This window comes from Lytechinus pictus, chromosome 15 (genome assembly GCF_037042905.1).
Source record: "Lytechinus pictus isolate F3 Inbred chromosome 15, Lp3.0, whole genome shotgun sequence".
Lineage (NCBI taxonomy): Eukaryota > Metazoa > Echinodermata > Echinoidea > Temnopleuroida > Toxopneustidae > Lytechinus > Lytechinus pictus.
The window spans coordinates 4254099-4269286 of NC_087259.1; the positions used below are offsets into that span (position 1 = coordinate 4254099).

Below are 15188 nucleotides of genomic sequence, written 5' to 3' on the forward strand. Positions count from 1 at the left end.
CATGATCACTATCAGGAACAGTGTCACTGTCAGTGGCATCTTTCTTCGCAGAAGTTTCTGAAGCCATCTTGATTTCTCACGAACATATAACCATACAAAAGGTGGCGGGCACGTAGTTTTTCTTAATAATACAAATTAAAGGTGCTGTCTGATGTGTGTCACTTTCAATGCTTCACACATCTGATGAAACCGCATTATACACGTACACATGCGATTGTGCCATTATTTACAAACCGTCCTAGCCTTTATCAAGGAAATCTGCTTTCATCTTTTAAAAATATATTTCCTCCATGGCTCTCTTTCGGGTATATTTTATCATGATAAAAGTAAAAATTATAATTAACTATATAACTGAGCTCAAAATTTGTTCAGTATAAAATACTGTAAATAAACAACACGAAAATTCATAGTTCATACAATATGTAAATATTAGATGAGGGTTGGTACAAATCTAAGAGTTGCGTGTCGACGGGAATTTCCCCTTTCTAATTTCGACGCAAAAAGGGGTGTGTCGGGCCAGTAGCAGTAGGTTCCGTGATATTTTCTCCGGCAACTATTGCTCTGAAGGAAAACCTGCTCATGAAATCCAACCCCAAAATCAAAATAAACCACAATCCTTATTTTTACATTATTGTGAACCAAAAACTATATTACAATCCTAACTCAAACGCTGTATGATCTCATTAACCGGAGCAAAATAATGTCGTGCTACACTTTTACCCGGGGTGGATGCCCGGGGTGGATGATGGAACCAAGGGGAAGGGGCACATCTGGCAATCCGGCAATTACCCAACCCTCGGCCTTCAAAACCTTTAAAAAAAAAAATGTTACAGGGAGAGGGGAAGTAAGAAAAGGAAGGAATTTTGGGGGGAAAGAGAAGGGGGAACTAGAAAGGGAGAGAGAGAGGGGGGGAGGAAGAAAAAAGAGAAAAGGAAAATGAATAGAAGAGAAATGGAGAGAGTAAAGAGGGAAAACAAAGGGGGAAAAAATACAAAACAGGGAAAGGGGGCGGGGAAGATAATCGTGTCCAATCCTCGTGTTTATTATATCATGTTATTTTCAGTTAGGCCACAAAAATGATTAAGAAATTATTGTGTTTATCGACAGTAATTTTGATTAGAAGCAGGTAGTATATAATAACAAAATTCTAGTTTCAAAACATTTCAGACGTATTACACTATATACCATGTGTCATATTGATTTTTGGCAGTGGCGTACCTAGGATTTTCCACAGGGGGGGGGGGCAAATTCTTCAAAACATTTGACAAGCAAAAACAAAAAAAAATGGTCTTCAACCACAAATAAACGATTTCGTACCAGAAAAAAAATGACAAGCAAAAAAAAAAGGTATTCAAGTTCAAAGGAGCAGGCCACTTGTGGCTCGTCAAGGAGTAGTTGTAACTCGTCAGGGGGGCAGGGATACGTCCCTTGCATGGATTGTGACTCGTCAGGGGGGGACAGTCTGCCCCCTCTGCCCCCCCCCCGTAGGTACGCTAATGATTTTTGGGTAAGGAAATAAATAAAATTGAATGAAAGTATTACCATGCATTAGCCATGGCTTGGGCATTTTCTTTGATCTCTTCCAACTTTGATTAAATATTTTTCAAGAGTAAACTGCTTGCTGATTCCTACGAGTTAGATCTTTTATCTTTTTGGTAATGATCTCGCTGATTCTTATGACTTCTACCAACAGTTTTGCTTCGACATCATTAGGGCCCTTTTGCTTATATTTTCTTTCTCAACATTACGTGCCTTGATCTGTTTCTCTCTTATCTCACTTGTGAGTTGTACTTCGCCATGTTCCGCCTCATTGGTTACCTGAAGGTCTCTCAACCCCTCGTCCTTTACCCTCTTTATTGTGTCTTTGAAAGCAGCTTGAATATCCTCGATGACTTTCCGAAGATGATCACCAGCATAAGCAGCAACTTCCATTATATCAGACCCCATCGTATCCAACTGTCTCTTTGTTCCCTCTTTAATCGAATGCTTTTCATCCAGCTTTCTTATCATCTTACAGACGACATCCTCGATGCTATCCAGCTTGCATGGATCCTGACAAGGTTCTGGATCTTCAGCGATGCATTGCTGACACAGATAGGCACAGATTAATGAAAATGAAGTGATGTATTTTGTTATTTATTCTGGTAAATAAACAAAGATTGTGAAATTAAATAGGCCTTCTGGCAATTGTGTTTTTTTTTGTCTAACTAAGACTGTATATATTCCATTAGGTGCCAAAGATGAAAAGTGTAGCGTGTATAAATTATGTTCGATTGGGCGCTTATGAAACTGATTATGAAGAGGAAATTGTGTTTGAAATAATAAATAAACGTCTCTGCAGATGAATAGGCTAAAATTTCTTTAATCAAAGTATATAGACCTACTGTTTACAGGAAAGGAACCGATAACGTACCGGGACAAAGGGAACTCGATCGGTTACGCGAGCCGTGACACATAGTTTAGCAATCATCGAAGAACATTTTCTTTACGATTGATTAATTTCTAACCAGGGTCATGTAACACAAAGGTTAACGATTAATCGTACGCTTGATTTTCCCGATTGATTGTACATGGTAGTCAATGCAATCAATAGTAGACAAATTTTCTACGATCATTGCTAACCTTTGTGTGAACGGGCCCCAGGGTTCCGTCACACAAACTTATTAGCGATCAATCGCTAAATGAACTGACCAATCAATAGCAATATTACAAGCACATTATTTTGGTTTAAAGATACTGACCAGGGATCAATCAGTGAGGTTCTTTCATATCATTTGCAATCCATCGCAAACCTTTGTGTTACGGAGCCCTGGGCCCTGTCTTACAAAGAGTTACGATTGATCCGATCAATCGCAACTATGGACGGCCAGCAACGTCAACATATAAAATGCATGTTTGTTCAAAATAATTCCAGATATGAATGTATATCCATAAATTCATTGATTTCTTGACAATTTGGTGTGTTCTCCTTTGTTTACAAATGACATTTTACAAATTTCCTGTAGAAGAAATTATGACACTGATGGCTTTCCATGTAGTTACGATTGATCGGATCAATCGTAACTCTTTGTAAGACGGGCCCCTGGTGTTACGGGACCATGGACGAGTTGAGAGATAGGTAAATGAAATCTCGCTTGAAGAATCTGGTTCATATCTACTTTGATCGAATTAATGAAGAGCGCCCTCTGGCTTTCTTCGGGTGCGATTAAGGGGGTGTTGCTAGAACGTTGCGATTGATTGCAAGGTTCATTTGATCGGTATTGGCCAATCAAAATCATTGTCGCATGCTTCCTAAATTTAATGTGCGAATCAAAATGCGCGTTTCAATTTGCCATTGATTTGCAGTTTATTTTCAATTGATCGAAACTTTCGAACAAAACCCCCTAAGTCATTACGAATAATTTAGGAGCTATCTACATGTATTTGCCTGATTAACTATTGATTGTAAGAAGTTTTCAATCGTTATATTATTCAAAATCCTTGACAAACATGTAAATAAAATGTAACCCTACCACGATACATTGAAATAGCATTACTTACGAATTCTAAGTAGATTATTGTATCGGCTCAATGGCAGTCATGTCCTACGCAATGATATAAAGATCTACCATTACAATGTGTACACAGGATAGTAGGGTAGGTATTAAATGAACAAAAACATGTAAGCGGATACGAAAAGGAAGAGGCGTGCCTGGTATGACTATTCGATGTTTTCAATTGGATAACATTATTACAACATATTTTAATGAGAAGTTCAAAGGTCAGATAGTCTACAAACCCTGACACTAATATTCCCAATATTGAAAGAGGTGGAATATGGGCCTATTTGCTGTGGTTTGGAGCAAGGGGTGGGGGTGGATGGTAAAGAATATATATATATTATTCAGTACTATGAAGATGAGAAACATATTAGTTTTATATCGGGTTTGTTTAACAAATTTAATACCAAATGGATGTCACTTCATTTGTTTGTTTACTTGAGAGAAACGCGAAGTATTGTTATTTGTTCAGTTCATTTATTAGTTATGTAATGGTTTTACGTGAATATATTTTAAAATCATTTTTTGACTCAATAAAGTCTTTGGAGGGTTAAAATGAAATATTTAGACTGGTCAAATATTGTATTTTTTTCCAATCAGCTTCTTCATACTTTCATGCAATGAAAGGACACTGTTCTTTAACTTCTTAGATATATTTTTTACAGATAAATTTACACCAACATTTCCATGGCCATGCAGCGTGGGCAGTGGTGCAGTTGCCCCCAGAAATTTTGAATAGTTACATTGTTTACTGATTTTTTTTTTTTAAATTCACCAAAAGGGTGCATGGAGGAAATCCTTCAACTTTACTCTAGATTATGCAAAAGCATTTCCATGACATGCTCGGTCGCTTCGCTCCCTCGCTTTGGAGTTTATTGATTTAGGCTTGTTGCCCCAGATAAAATTTCTGCTTACGGCAATGAAAATTCCCATCTATTCCACTCATCGAAGGCATGAAGTAATCAACAATATCAAAATTATTTATCACGAGAAACGCCTTTATTATATGATATACAATACATACAACCTATAACATGACAATCTATAACAAAAAAACCCTTTCTTTCTTAAACATAAAGTGCACAGGATACACGCAACTGATTTGATTGGTACTCAGTTTGAACCATGGCTTCGACCGGACTAATCTCATTATTCATTAAAAATATGAAGTACAATTGGAAATGAAAAAATGTTAAAAAGATAAGGTATTTCTTCTGATGTTAAAGTATCAGTAATTCTTTTTGATTTTTAACAATATTGATTTTATTTGAAAATAATTTTTCATATATCTACATTATCTATAAAAATGATGTTTGTCCACTCTTTTGCGAAACAATATTATCGTATGTATACAAACAAAGCTGCACCCTGGGACACAATGGGGAATTATGAAATTTGTGTGTACAAAACATGAAGAGCTCCACAAAAACCTGTCACATTGAAGCTTCATTGACAATTTGAGGATTACCATGCAAGGTAATTTTATTGAGACTTTTTTTTTCAAACTTTGAACAAATTCTCATGATTTCGAACGGATTTTGATGGAACTGTACTTGTCTTGAATTGATTTTCTCTATTCTCCCTCATAAAAAACCTTTTGTACAGGGTATCGTTCTCCTTTAAAGGACAAGTCCACCTCAACAAAAAGTTGATTTGAATAAAAAGAGAAAAATAAAAAAAACATAAGATGGAAAATTTCATCAAAATCGAATGTAAAATAAGAAAGTTACGACATTTTAAAGTCTTGCTTAATTTCACAAAACAGTTATATGCACATCCTGGTCGGTATGTAAATGAGGAGACTGATGACGTCATCCACTCACTATTTCTTTTGTATTTTATTATATGAAGTATGAAATATTCTAATTTTCCCCTCATTGTCAAGCGAAACAACGATTAATTCCTCCCTAAACATGTGGAATTAGCATTGTTTAATACTATATGGTTTAGTCAAGTTGGTCCTCGTTGTCAAATCTGTAAAAAATGAAATATTGTATAATTCAAACAATATGTTGTAATGTGAAAATGGCTACCCCCATTGGGTTGCATCAGGCTATTTAAATTTGCTGTAGTTTGGTGAACAATGGCTATTGTTCAAAGTGTATTCAGGTATGCATTTAAGCATCCCTGGATATACTTGGCTGAGAGGTGTGGGCGGTGAGTTATTTTAATTGGATCGTATTGCAATAAAACCTGTCTTTTTATTATGTAATATGCAGGAATTGTTTTTTTTTGCATTTTTTATCCAAACTGCAGTTAGTTATGGATGATATATATGTATATTTTTATCAACCCTTATGTGTGAAGCAAGAATAAAGAAATGTCATATTGAGACTTATAATCATAATATTGTATAAACTATTTATTGAAATAATTGTAAATTATCACATGGAATAAATGTTTTACATGGGTCATATGATGTTATTTTATCAATATGTATTTACATTGTATTTTTATTATTTATGTCTCTGCAGCGAGGCTGTCTTTCATGGATTAAAATACCTTTACCACTGCAAACCAGTCTGAAATTGGCTTTCTTTCAAATAAAAAAAAAAATAATAAATAGGCCTACACATCATCGAGTGTCTCACTTGCATGTCACTGAGTTGTGCATATCACTGTTTTGTGAAAAATAAGCGAAACTGTAAAATGTCATAATTTTCTTATTGTACATCCGATTTTAATGAAATTTTCAGCATTATGCTAGTTTGATTTTTCTCTATTTATTCAAATCAACATTTTTCTTGGGTGGACTTGACCTTTAACGAGCTGAGATTATCATAACTTCCTAGTGGTTTATTTAACTATACATGCCTAAAATTTGTTGAAAATGGCTACTTCTTCGGTCGTCTTTCAACATGCTATCAGCCAAAGGTGGTAAAATGCCTAAATAGAGGGAGAAAAAGAGAGAGGGGGATGAGAAATAGAGCGAAAAAGGTAGAAAAAAGGGATGCATATCGACACGTTTATGAAACGTAAAATGCGCTTTCTACAGAACGATTCAGAAAGAAATACCGCTTAATGAGGCGGCTTTAATTTGTTTTTCATAAGCGATGTGTAAAATAATAAACCGCAAGGTCGACGATACAATGGCGACATTACATCTAAACAACACTATACACAGTACATGCAGTATGGAAGTTTGAATTGATATCGAATTATATTTACACATTACATAATATCTTCTACAGATTAAATATTCTAATGTAAATGGATCAAGATGAAATATAAAATAGTACATACTGAAGAGTTGCGGAATTGGGTACGCCCAGACAATTTAATATAAGAAGAGACAACGGCGTTAAGGGAATTTGGGAACATTAATACATTTTGCGTCATGAATAATGTTGAAAATCGCATATACTTTGTAAAATGTCAAGTTCTATGGATTCGAAAGTATAATTTTTCAAATGAATGAGTACAGTTATGCATGCTACATCCCATCTCGTATTTGTATTGAATATTAAAATAGTACTGCTTAAGCACCAGTCACATACTTAGGTTTCGTTCACCACGATTTACCACTTCACTTCGAAGCCGCAGTCACACTAGACAAACCGACCCCCTGTCCGACCAAAGCTTTACATTATTTCCAATGACATACTATCAAACAGTTTGGAATCAGTCTGGTTGGTGTGACTGTCTATCATATTAAGCTGCTCTGACAGCAAATCATTCCAAATACACCATTAGACATGATAAATTTAGTCACTCTGATAATTATAATCTAGCGACTAGCTAGAATGCAGGTATATTATTCATATACTATTTGGTATGACTCGACAGGGTTTCAACATCCACCAACCTATCCAGTTTATGACGCATGTTCCCTCAATGCGGCAGTTTATCATGTATGAAAAGGAATATTATTAAAAGGGTACAGTACTACTCCGGGCTGAAAATATTTATATCTAAATAAATGGAATAAAATTCACAAAGCGAAATGCTGATAATTTCATCAAAATCGGATAACAAATAATGAAGTTATTGAATTTTAAAGTTTAGCAAGTAAAAAAATAGTTATATGCACGTCGTCATGAGTATTCATTAGGTGGGCTGATGATGTCACATCCCCACTTTCCTTTTTCTTATGTTATTACATGAAATCATAGTTGTTTCATTTTTTCATACATGTGTGAATAATGTATCTCCTTTATCATGTTTATAATGAAATAAGTTGCAGCCATGAATATCTAATACACTAAATCAGTTGTCAATCCAATTTTTTTAGTTCTTGGTAGAAATATTTTTGAAAAAAAAAAATTTTATATAATAAAATACAAAGGAATAAGTGGGGATATGACATCATCAAGTTGCTCATTGAATATTCATGAAGACATGCCTAGAACTGTTTCACCGGAATAATGCAAATCTTTAAAATGCCATAACTTTGTTATTCCTAGTCCAATTTTAATCATATTTTCAGTGTTTTGTTTGTCTGATTTTTATCTGTTTAAATCATATTTTTCTCAGCCCGGAGCATCCCTTTAACATGTTTACGTCTAGTATATAGGAAAATATGTTTACCATGATATAATATAAATATATATACTTGATAGTTCTCATAGACGATGGGCATTATTTTGCTGGTACTACTAGATTAGTCAAGAGTACTGGAAACAGAGCTATATCCCATGGGCTCTCTCGCGAAGTACTTTAATAGTTCAAAGACATTAGTTATCCTCGGGGCACATTTACACAAACGGAGTACGGAGACGAAATTTCCTGGATCTATGTGACGACATCAGCATTCTCATGAATAATACTAAGTGATAGAAAGATGGGAAAAAGAAACAAAGACAAATGCACATGTAGAGCGGAATGGACAGAGGAAGTCCAAAGGAGATCGGGAGAGCAGGAAGACAAACTAGTATAGTGAGTAGTATAGATACAGAGAAATAAAGAGGAACATAAATGTTTTCACAAACTTTTAAGGGAAGATTAGAGGAACTACGACCTTTATCAAACTAAAATAACCACAAGTTCCTATCGTATCGACGCTACTTCCTGGCACAGTCGTAGAAAAGTATGCAACAAAATCATCCAATCCGATCCTCCCATTTCCTTGTGATTTTATCTTCTGCACATCTACCTTTCCAACGGACACGCTGCTACTTCCTACGGTACATAGGGTAATCATGCCATCGAGAAAGACATCACGAAGAAGTTGCCCTTCGGTGTTAGTAGTGAAGAAAGCTGGCCATTTGTTGATGTAAGCAACACAGGGTTCCTGGACACTGTAAATATAGTGATGATGACGGTGATCAAAGATTATGTAAAGGAATAAGTTTTTATCTTCAACATTCCCTTGGGCAGCCTCAACGCCTTTCAGATGCAACGTCGTCAGTCCATGTAGCCTGAAGATTTCAGCTTCTTTCTTAAGACGCGTCACGTCCTTATGAGTCATGTCTTTGAAGATTCCACCATGTTTGATGTAGTGGATTAAGTAATGTACCGCATCAACAGGTCTCTCTATGATGTAGTTTCCCTGATGATCCTTGGGGGCTGTGAACTCACCGCTCATAATGGTGGCAAAGAGTGAATCCTTCTCTCTCAGCACATCTCCCCGATGCAATGTGAATACCTGGCCGTTGATTACAAAACCGACTGATCTGACACGTTTTGCCCGAACCATTTTCTGAAGGTCGTCCAACCTAAAGGATCTGGCCTCCTGTTCAAGTAAATCGAATTCCTTGAACCCTTCCGGTAGCACGAGCTCCCCCGTCTTCAGGAAATTGAGAACGTGACGGAATACCTCACCGTCTTGGTCGATGAGGTAATTTCCAAGGTCATCTTTGACAGGATGGCCACTTTGTAGCATCTCCTGGAAGAAGCTTTTCGGGACGCTTGTTAAAGTCCTCATCGATGCCCTGTATATCTTACCACCAACGTTCAACCCTACGTCTCCCCTGGATCTCTCCGTGTCTGTCAATGCCATCTTGAGTTCCCCAAGCGACAGAAAATCAGCCTCACGTTCAAGAATGTGAAAATCATCGAACTCCTCCGGGATCACCACCCTTCCGTACCTCAAGAAGTTGAGGATATGGCGAAATGTCTCACCATCTCGATCAAGCAACAGGTTCCCCTGCTCATCCTTCGGATGATCGGCGCTACCTTCGAACAGTGAATCAAAGAATGTGTTTGGATACCGCAGCAGGGTGGACCAGGATGTTTGGTAGATCTTTCCACCCACATTCATACCAATATACTCCTTAAAATCCTTGATAGGGTTCATCATTGAGTGATGTTCGTGTCGTGTCGGATATCAGGGCTGGCATCCATTCCACATCTTCTCACTATTACCGAATGAAACGCAATGTCATGTTAATAAATGCGTAAATTTCATGATGAAGCGCTCGAACTGTGAATGACTCGACCGAATGACTCAGACTCGAATTGGCTCGTAGTCTTTTCCGAAGGTATAATAAACCATGTCTTTGTCAGTCACTCACAATATTGTCGTTTTTTACAAATTATTGCCCCCCACACAATATTCGGATGAGCCACAGGGACTACGTTATGTGAGATTGCCCACTAATCTAACTATAATTATGATATTAATACACGCCCGTAATATGATTTTTGTCTATAATTATGTTATAAGAATATGAACCTGACTCGAGACTAAGTAAAGGGGCCTTCTTGAAGCACCAGACAGTTTTGTTCTTATAGCGTGGCGTGCACCACAGTATATAGCTATTCTTATGCATACAATGTATTATACATATGTTCATTTCATCATTTATACATGTCAAATGTGTACAAAAGTACAAGGTGATTCAAATACGATGTGTGTGTGGTTGATTAAACTTGGGTGTCTGGGTATGTGCCCTCCTTTTTTTTTTTAGAACAGTCGACCATCGTTACCATAATGAGGGGGGGGGGGCGGCGCGCCGCGTCGAGAGGGGTGCAACCCCCCCCCCCCAACCAATCACACTCCCATCATGTAAATATAAATATTGTTAGTAAAATGATATAAATCGGATATTCTGGTTGTTGCACGTGAACTTGTTTTCCTTCCAGATCAACACTTTATGAGGATTGAGTGGGATATAGGCTAAGTTTAGCAATTCTCTTTTTTAATGAAATAAATGTTCTACCAATCAAAGTCAACCCAATTTCAATTTTAGCTTATCCGGTTCAGATTTAATATAATCACTCAATATACACTGGGTTTCCAAATCCATTGTGCGGGAAAACAGGGACCGAGTAGAAAATAATAAAACATGCAGCCAAAACATTCACCATTATTTTTTATTTATTGTCAGATCACTACAAACTTCTCCCTCTCACGAAAACTTCTCCCCACTCATGTGATGCCGTGGCCCCATCGAATGCTTGAGGGTCACTGGAGTCGTATTACACTAGCTTGCTATTTATATCACTTTCACATACTTCTGTTCCATCTCCAAGGTATATCATGTGTTACTTTCAAGGCAGTGTCAGGGGTTGGGTGCAGACGCGGCGGGGGGGGGGGATGGCGATACTCATCGCCACAGTCTCTTTTTTTCTTTAAACGATGAAGACGGACCATGATAAACCAAATAAAAAGACCCTTTCAAAGGAAATTTGACACTTTTTTGGACGTGGTAACTGTAAAATTGGGAACTGAACCCCCCCCCCGGTTCCGCGGCCCATCCATGCCCCATCTTTACTTTCCCCTTCTCTCTCATTCTATCTCTCTCTCTCTCTCCCTCTCCACCCTCTCTCCGATCCTGCCTCTCCGTATACACATACAATGCGTTTCAACAAAGAAACCATGAATGTATTGGAATATTAATGCATTTCAGCAGAATAAAGTTCTCGGAGGCTTATCAGTATGATTGATAAATTCTATTTTTTTTTAAATAGCATTGATCAATCAGTTAGTAAGAATCGCATGAATAAACAGAACGCTAGAACGCTATTTCCTTATGCACATCGGTTCGTTTTAGCGTGTTCATTCATGCGATTCTACTCCGATGAATGTATGTCAAAAAGCTTCAGTATATCCGTTTTCAATGCCATTTTTTATTTTGCGTTACCAAACACTAATTTCAGTGAAACTTTACGTTCATTTACATTTTACACAACAAAAACTTTGGTGTTTACAGATGTACATAGAAGACCATCCCAGTAAATTTTCATCGGTGTTAATCTTGGTGTTATAGTAGTTCAACGCCTCCATGGTGGTAGTGTTAATACAAGGAATTTGGTTATTTCAACACTTTGTTGTGGTATTTTAAAAGGGTGTAGGGTGTAATTTCATACCTTTAGGGTGTGGCCCTCTAATTATAAAGTTAAAGGATAATCTAACACCCTTGCCCTAAAGTGTATTTTTTGTGTCATAATCAAAACAAACGAATCTTGTAAACTTATCATATTATTCTAGGAGATGCAAATACGTTATTCGATGCACGGGCCCGATCAAAATATTACAAAACACTGCTGCATAAAATACTTTAAAAATATCATTTCGAAGTTCATTCATGTTCTTTCAGGATTTTGAAAGTCAACTAATACAATGCTCGAAATTAAAATTTACCTTTACTGTCAATAAAAATTCACTTGTCTCATTGCATTTTTATTACATTATTTTTCAGATACATCAATAAAAATAAAATTTGAAATAAATATTGTAGAAATTGCATATTGCATCGTTCTGAGCATAACAAGGGAAAATATATTTCACACCACATATGTCAAGGTCAGGCGGGGATAATGTGAAATATGTAAAATAAAGAGGAAAATCTGAAAATTTGTGTACAAAACAAATGGAGAGTTGTCCACAAAATCAGCCATTTTGAAGCATGTTTGCCAATTTGAGGATCCTCATAGAAAGTACAACAAGACTTTTTAAACGTCAATAACTTGCTTATTTCATAACCGATTTTGATGAAACTTGTTTTAAATTGTTCCTCTCATTTTACTCTTTCCATCAAGATTGCTTCTCTTCTTGAGTTTTGGTTCTTATCTTCATAAAGGATTCGAAATCGCCTTTCTAAGGTTCTAGCTACCAATGCAATGGCATAATTGCAAACCTTTAGGTCAAATAGAAATCGCCAGTGGTTCAGAGATTAATTGATATCGCTCATTCAGATGTAAAAATCCTTATGATAACATAATCAGGATTTAAAAGTACCATTATACCATCTCCCCTTTAACAATTTCTCAAGGCAATCTGCCGTTTAAATACTGTTATTCGTGTGTCACAGGAGGCAGGTTGCTGGACCGGTCCACAGGTACAGGACTAATACTCTCTGCGAGCCTCGATTATTGTCGCTTTTTAACAGATAGCTAATTATTCCAAAACTCTCGGATATCACTGGGTATACACTTCGAAAAATTAGGGTGTAACCATCAGAAGCAAATACTATTTCTACTTCCGGTAATGTTAATCCAAGACGCACTGATTGGCAATGTGAGTTAGTTCTTCAGTAGCTTACATATATACTCTTTTTGACAAGAACCATTAATTGGCACATGGCTTCGTGAAACCTAAGAACATAAACAGCAATTATTACAATGAATATAACATGTTACTTTAAAACGGCTCATATTTCAATAAACTGCAATTCGTGCTGAGCACCTTGGCATCACTGAAAGAGCCACTTCCAAACTTCCTGCGAAAGTAAAAAACGATATCATCAGTGCTTACGAGATCATCCCTTTTGATTCTTTGTAAGTCAGCCAATCCAGCAAACACACCTTTCATGATTTCACGGTGATTGGGACAAACGTGATTGAATCGGTAACTCTGGTGGGACATGGCGTTTGTGTACAGGAAGCAAGGACCGTCGACGCAGTAGTAAATGTGAAGAAAAGGCAGAGCGTCGCGTCTGGTTTCCATGAACTTGATGCTCTGGATATGATATTTAAACAAGTGCAGATTAAAGTAGTCCGCTTCGTTACGGAGACTTTGTACTTCATCGAGAGTGATGTCGGTCAGAACGCCGCCATCTCTGAGATAGCCGAGGATGTGATGGAATAAACTGCCATCTCTATCCATGACGTAGTTTCCTTGAGGATCTAAGGTGACTTCGATCTCTCCGGCCAACATCCTGGCGAAGAAGGAATCACTCTCCTTCTTTAAGGTTTCTTTGGTGGTGTTGAAAACCTTGCCGCCGTCAAACAACAGCCCGACGGGCATGATCTGGTTCACCATGTTCTTCAAGTCTTCGAGCAAGAAGAAGTCGGCCTCACTCTCAAGCAATTTAAAATCCTTGAACCCTTCGGGTAGGGTCAGAAGCTCTCCTGATCGCAAGAAGTTGAGGATGTGACGGAAGATTCGTCCGTCTCTGTCAATCAGGTAGTTCCCTTGGTTGTCTTTGGTGGAAGGAATGCTACCTTCAAGCAGGAGAGAAAAGAAACTGTTTGGATACTTTGTCAGTGTGGTACGGGAAGTCTTGTAGATCTCCCCACCGACATTCAAACCGATGTACGTATTGACATCACACGAAGTCTCATGATCTGATGCCATTTTATCTACACAATAATCTCCATTCCTATCAATTGGATCTTAAGGTAGAACTGACCATGTACACATTGTATACGCGAGTTGTTCTCTAGAGAGGCATTTACATTGTTTCTAGATCATACTCACTGAAAATGCGGAATATAGCCAGTATTAACGTGCACTCGATACAGTGATGCGTCATTACAATCACGAGCAACAATTCACTTGCCTTGTTTCATGTTAATCCACATTTTCCTATAAATTTTCTTCTCTCTTCATTATTCCTACATTGTCTAAAGTTGAAGCGCCCACACCAAATAAGCAGCGCTGTGTTGAAAGAGGGAAGACTAATTACAAATTCGCGGTTCAAAAATACTAATTCAAATCTTCAATATCCTTTATTTCATGATTTCTTTGTTATAAGGCGCATTGAACAAAGGCTAGAATATGTTTTACTTCATACTGGGTTTTCCCATCAAAATGAAGCAACAGTAAAAACAAAGTTCATGTCACATCACGCACTCGATATGTTTCTTGTTTGGCCTGCACATGTTCTCTTAAAAGGCGAAATAATAAGTCGAAGGGGGTATTATATGATTCTTTAAGTGAAAATACTCTCACTTGTCAGGCTTTTTGTTGAGTGAATTTCACAATTCAAGATGTCCAAAACACACCCTCACACCAAACACCAGTGACGTAACAGGTTGGGGCAGGGGGGGGGTTGCCCCCCTGGCGGATTTCACCGAGAAAATAAAAGAAAAATGGGAAAAAGAAAAAAAAAGGAGGGAGAAAGAAAGGGAAAGGGGAAGGAAAGGGAAAAAGGAAAGGAGGAAAGGGAAAGGTAAATGGAAAAGTGAAAAGAAAACGAAATTTTTTTTTAATGGAAAAGGAAGGAAAGCGGGAAAATGTACGAAAGAAGAACATTTGAGAAAGAACAAATCATTCCGAAATAGGCCTATGTAATGCAATAGCACGGTGGGAAATAAATTAAAAGATGACAAAATGGCAAACAATAGCGTGAAACGAAGGTAGAATGTAATTAGTCAAAAGCTAAATTGGAAAACAAAGAAAACGAACAAGAAAACAAATAATAACACGACCGGGCTGCCGATGATTGAAATTAAAGAGCGGGTAGAAAGATGGATTGCATACAACATTGTGCTATAAGCTTGCTAAATTCTATGCAAATAAGTTACCGGGGCTTTGCCCCAGAC

The 15188-nt window shown here is 37.3% G+C and overlaps 2 protein-coding genes across 2 annotated transcripts; both read right to left on the minus strand.

Moving 5' to 3' along the window:
* Positions 1 to 6261: 6261 nt before the first annotated feature.
* On the minus strand, positions 6262 to 9817 carry LOC129278254 (uncharacterized). Its single transcript, XM_054914461.2, has one exon. The coding sequence runs from the start codon at positions 9775 to 9777 to the stop codon at positions 8470 to 8472; it is 1308 nt and encodes a 435-aa protein (XP_054770436.2). The 5' UTR covers positions 9778 to 9817; the 3' UTR covers positions 6262 to 8469.
* A 2049-nt stretch (positions 9818 to 11866) lies between these two features.
* Positions 11867 to 14976, minus strand: LOC129278256 (uncharacterized). Its single transcript, XM_064110686.1, has one exon. The coding sequence runs from the start codon at positions 13996 to 13998 to the stop codon at positions 13063 to 13065; it is 936 nt and encodes a 311-aa protein (XP_063966756.1). The 5' UTR covers positions 13999 to 14976; the 3' UTR covers positions 11867 to 13062.
* Between the last annotated feature and the right edge of the window lie 212 nt (positions 14977 to 15188).

Coding starts and splice junctions, on each gene's coding strand:
- LOC129278254 (XM_054914461.2), bottom strand. CDS start 9,777: ATGATGAACCCTATCAAGGATTTTAAGGAGTATATTGGTATGAATGTG.
- LOC129278256 (XM_064110686.1), bottom strand. CDS start 13,998: ATGGCATCAGATCATGAGACTTCGTGTGATGTCAATACGTACATCGGT.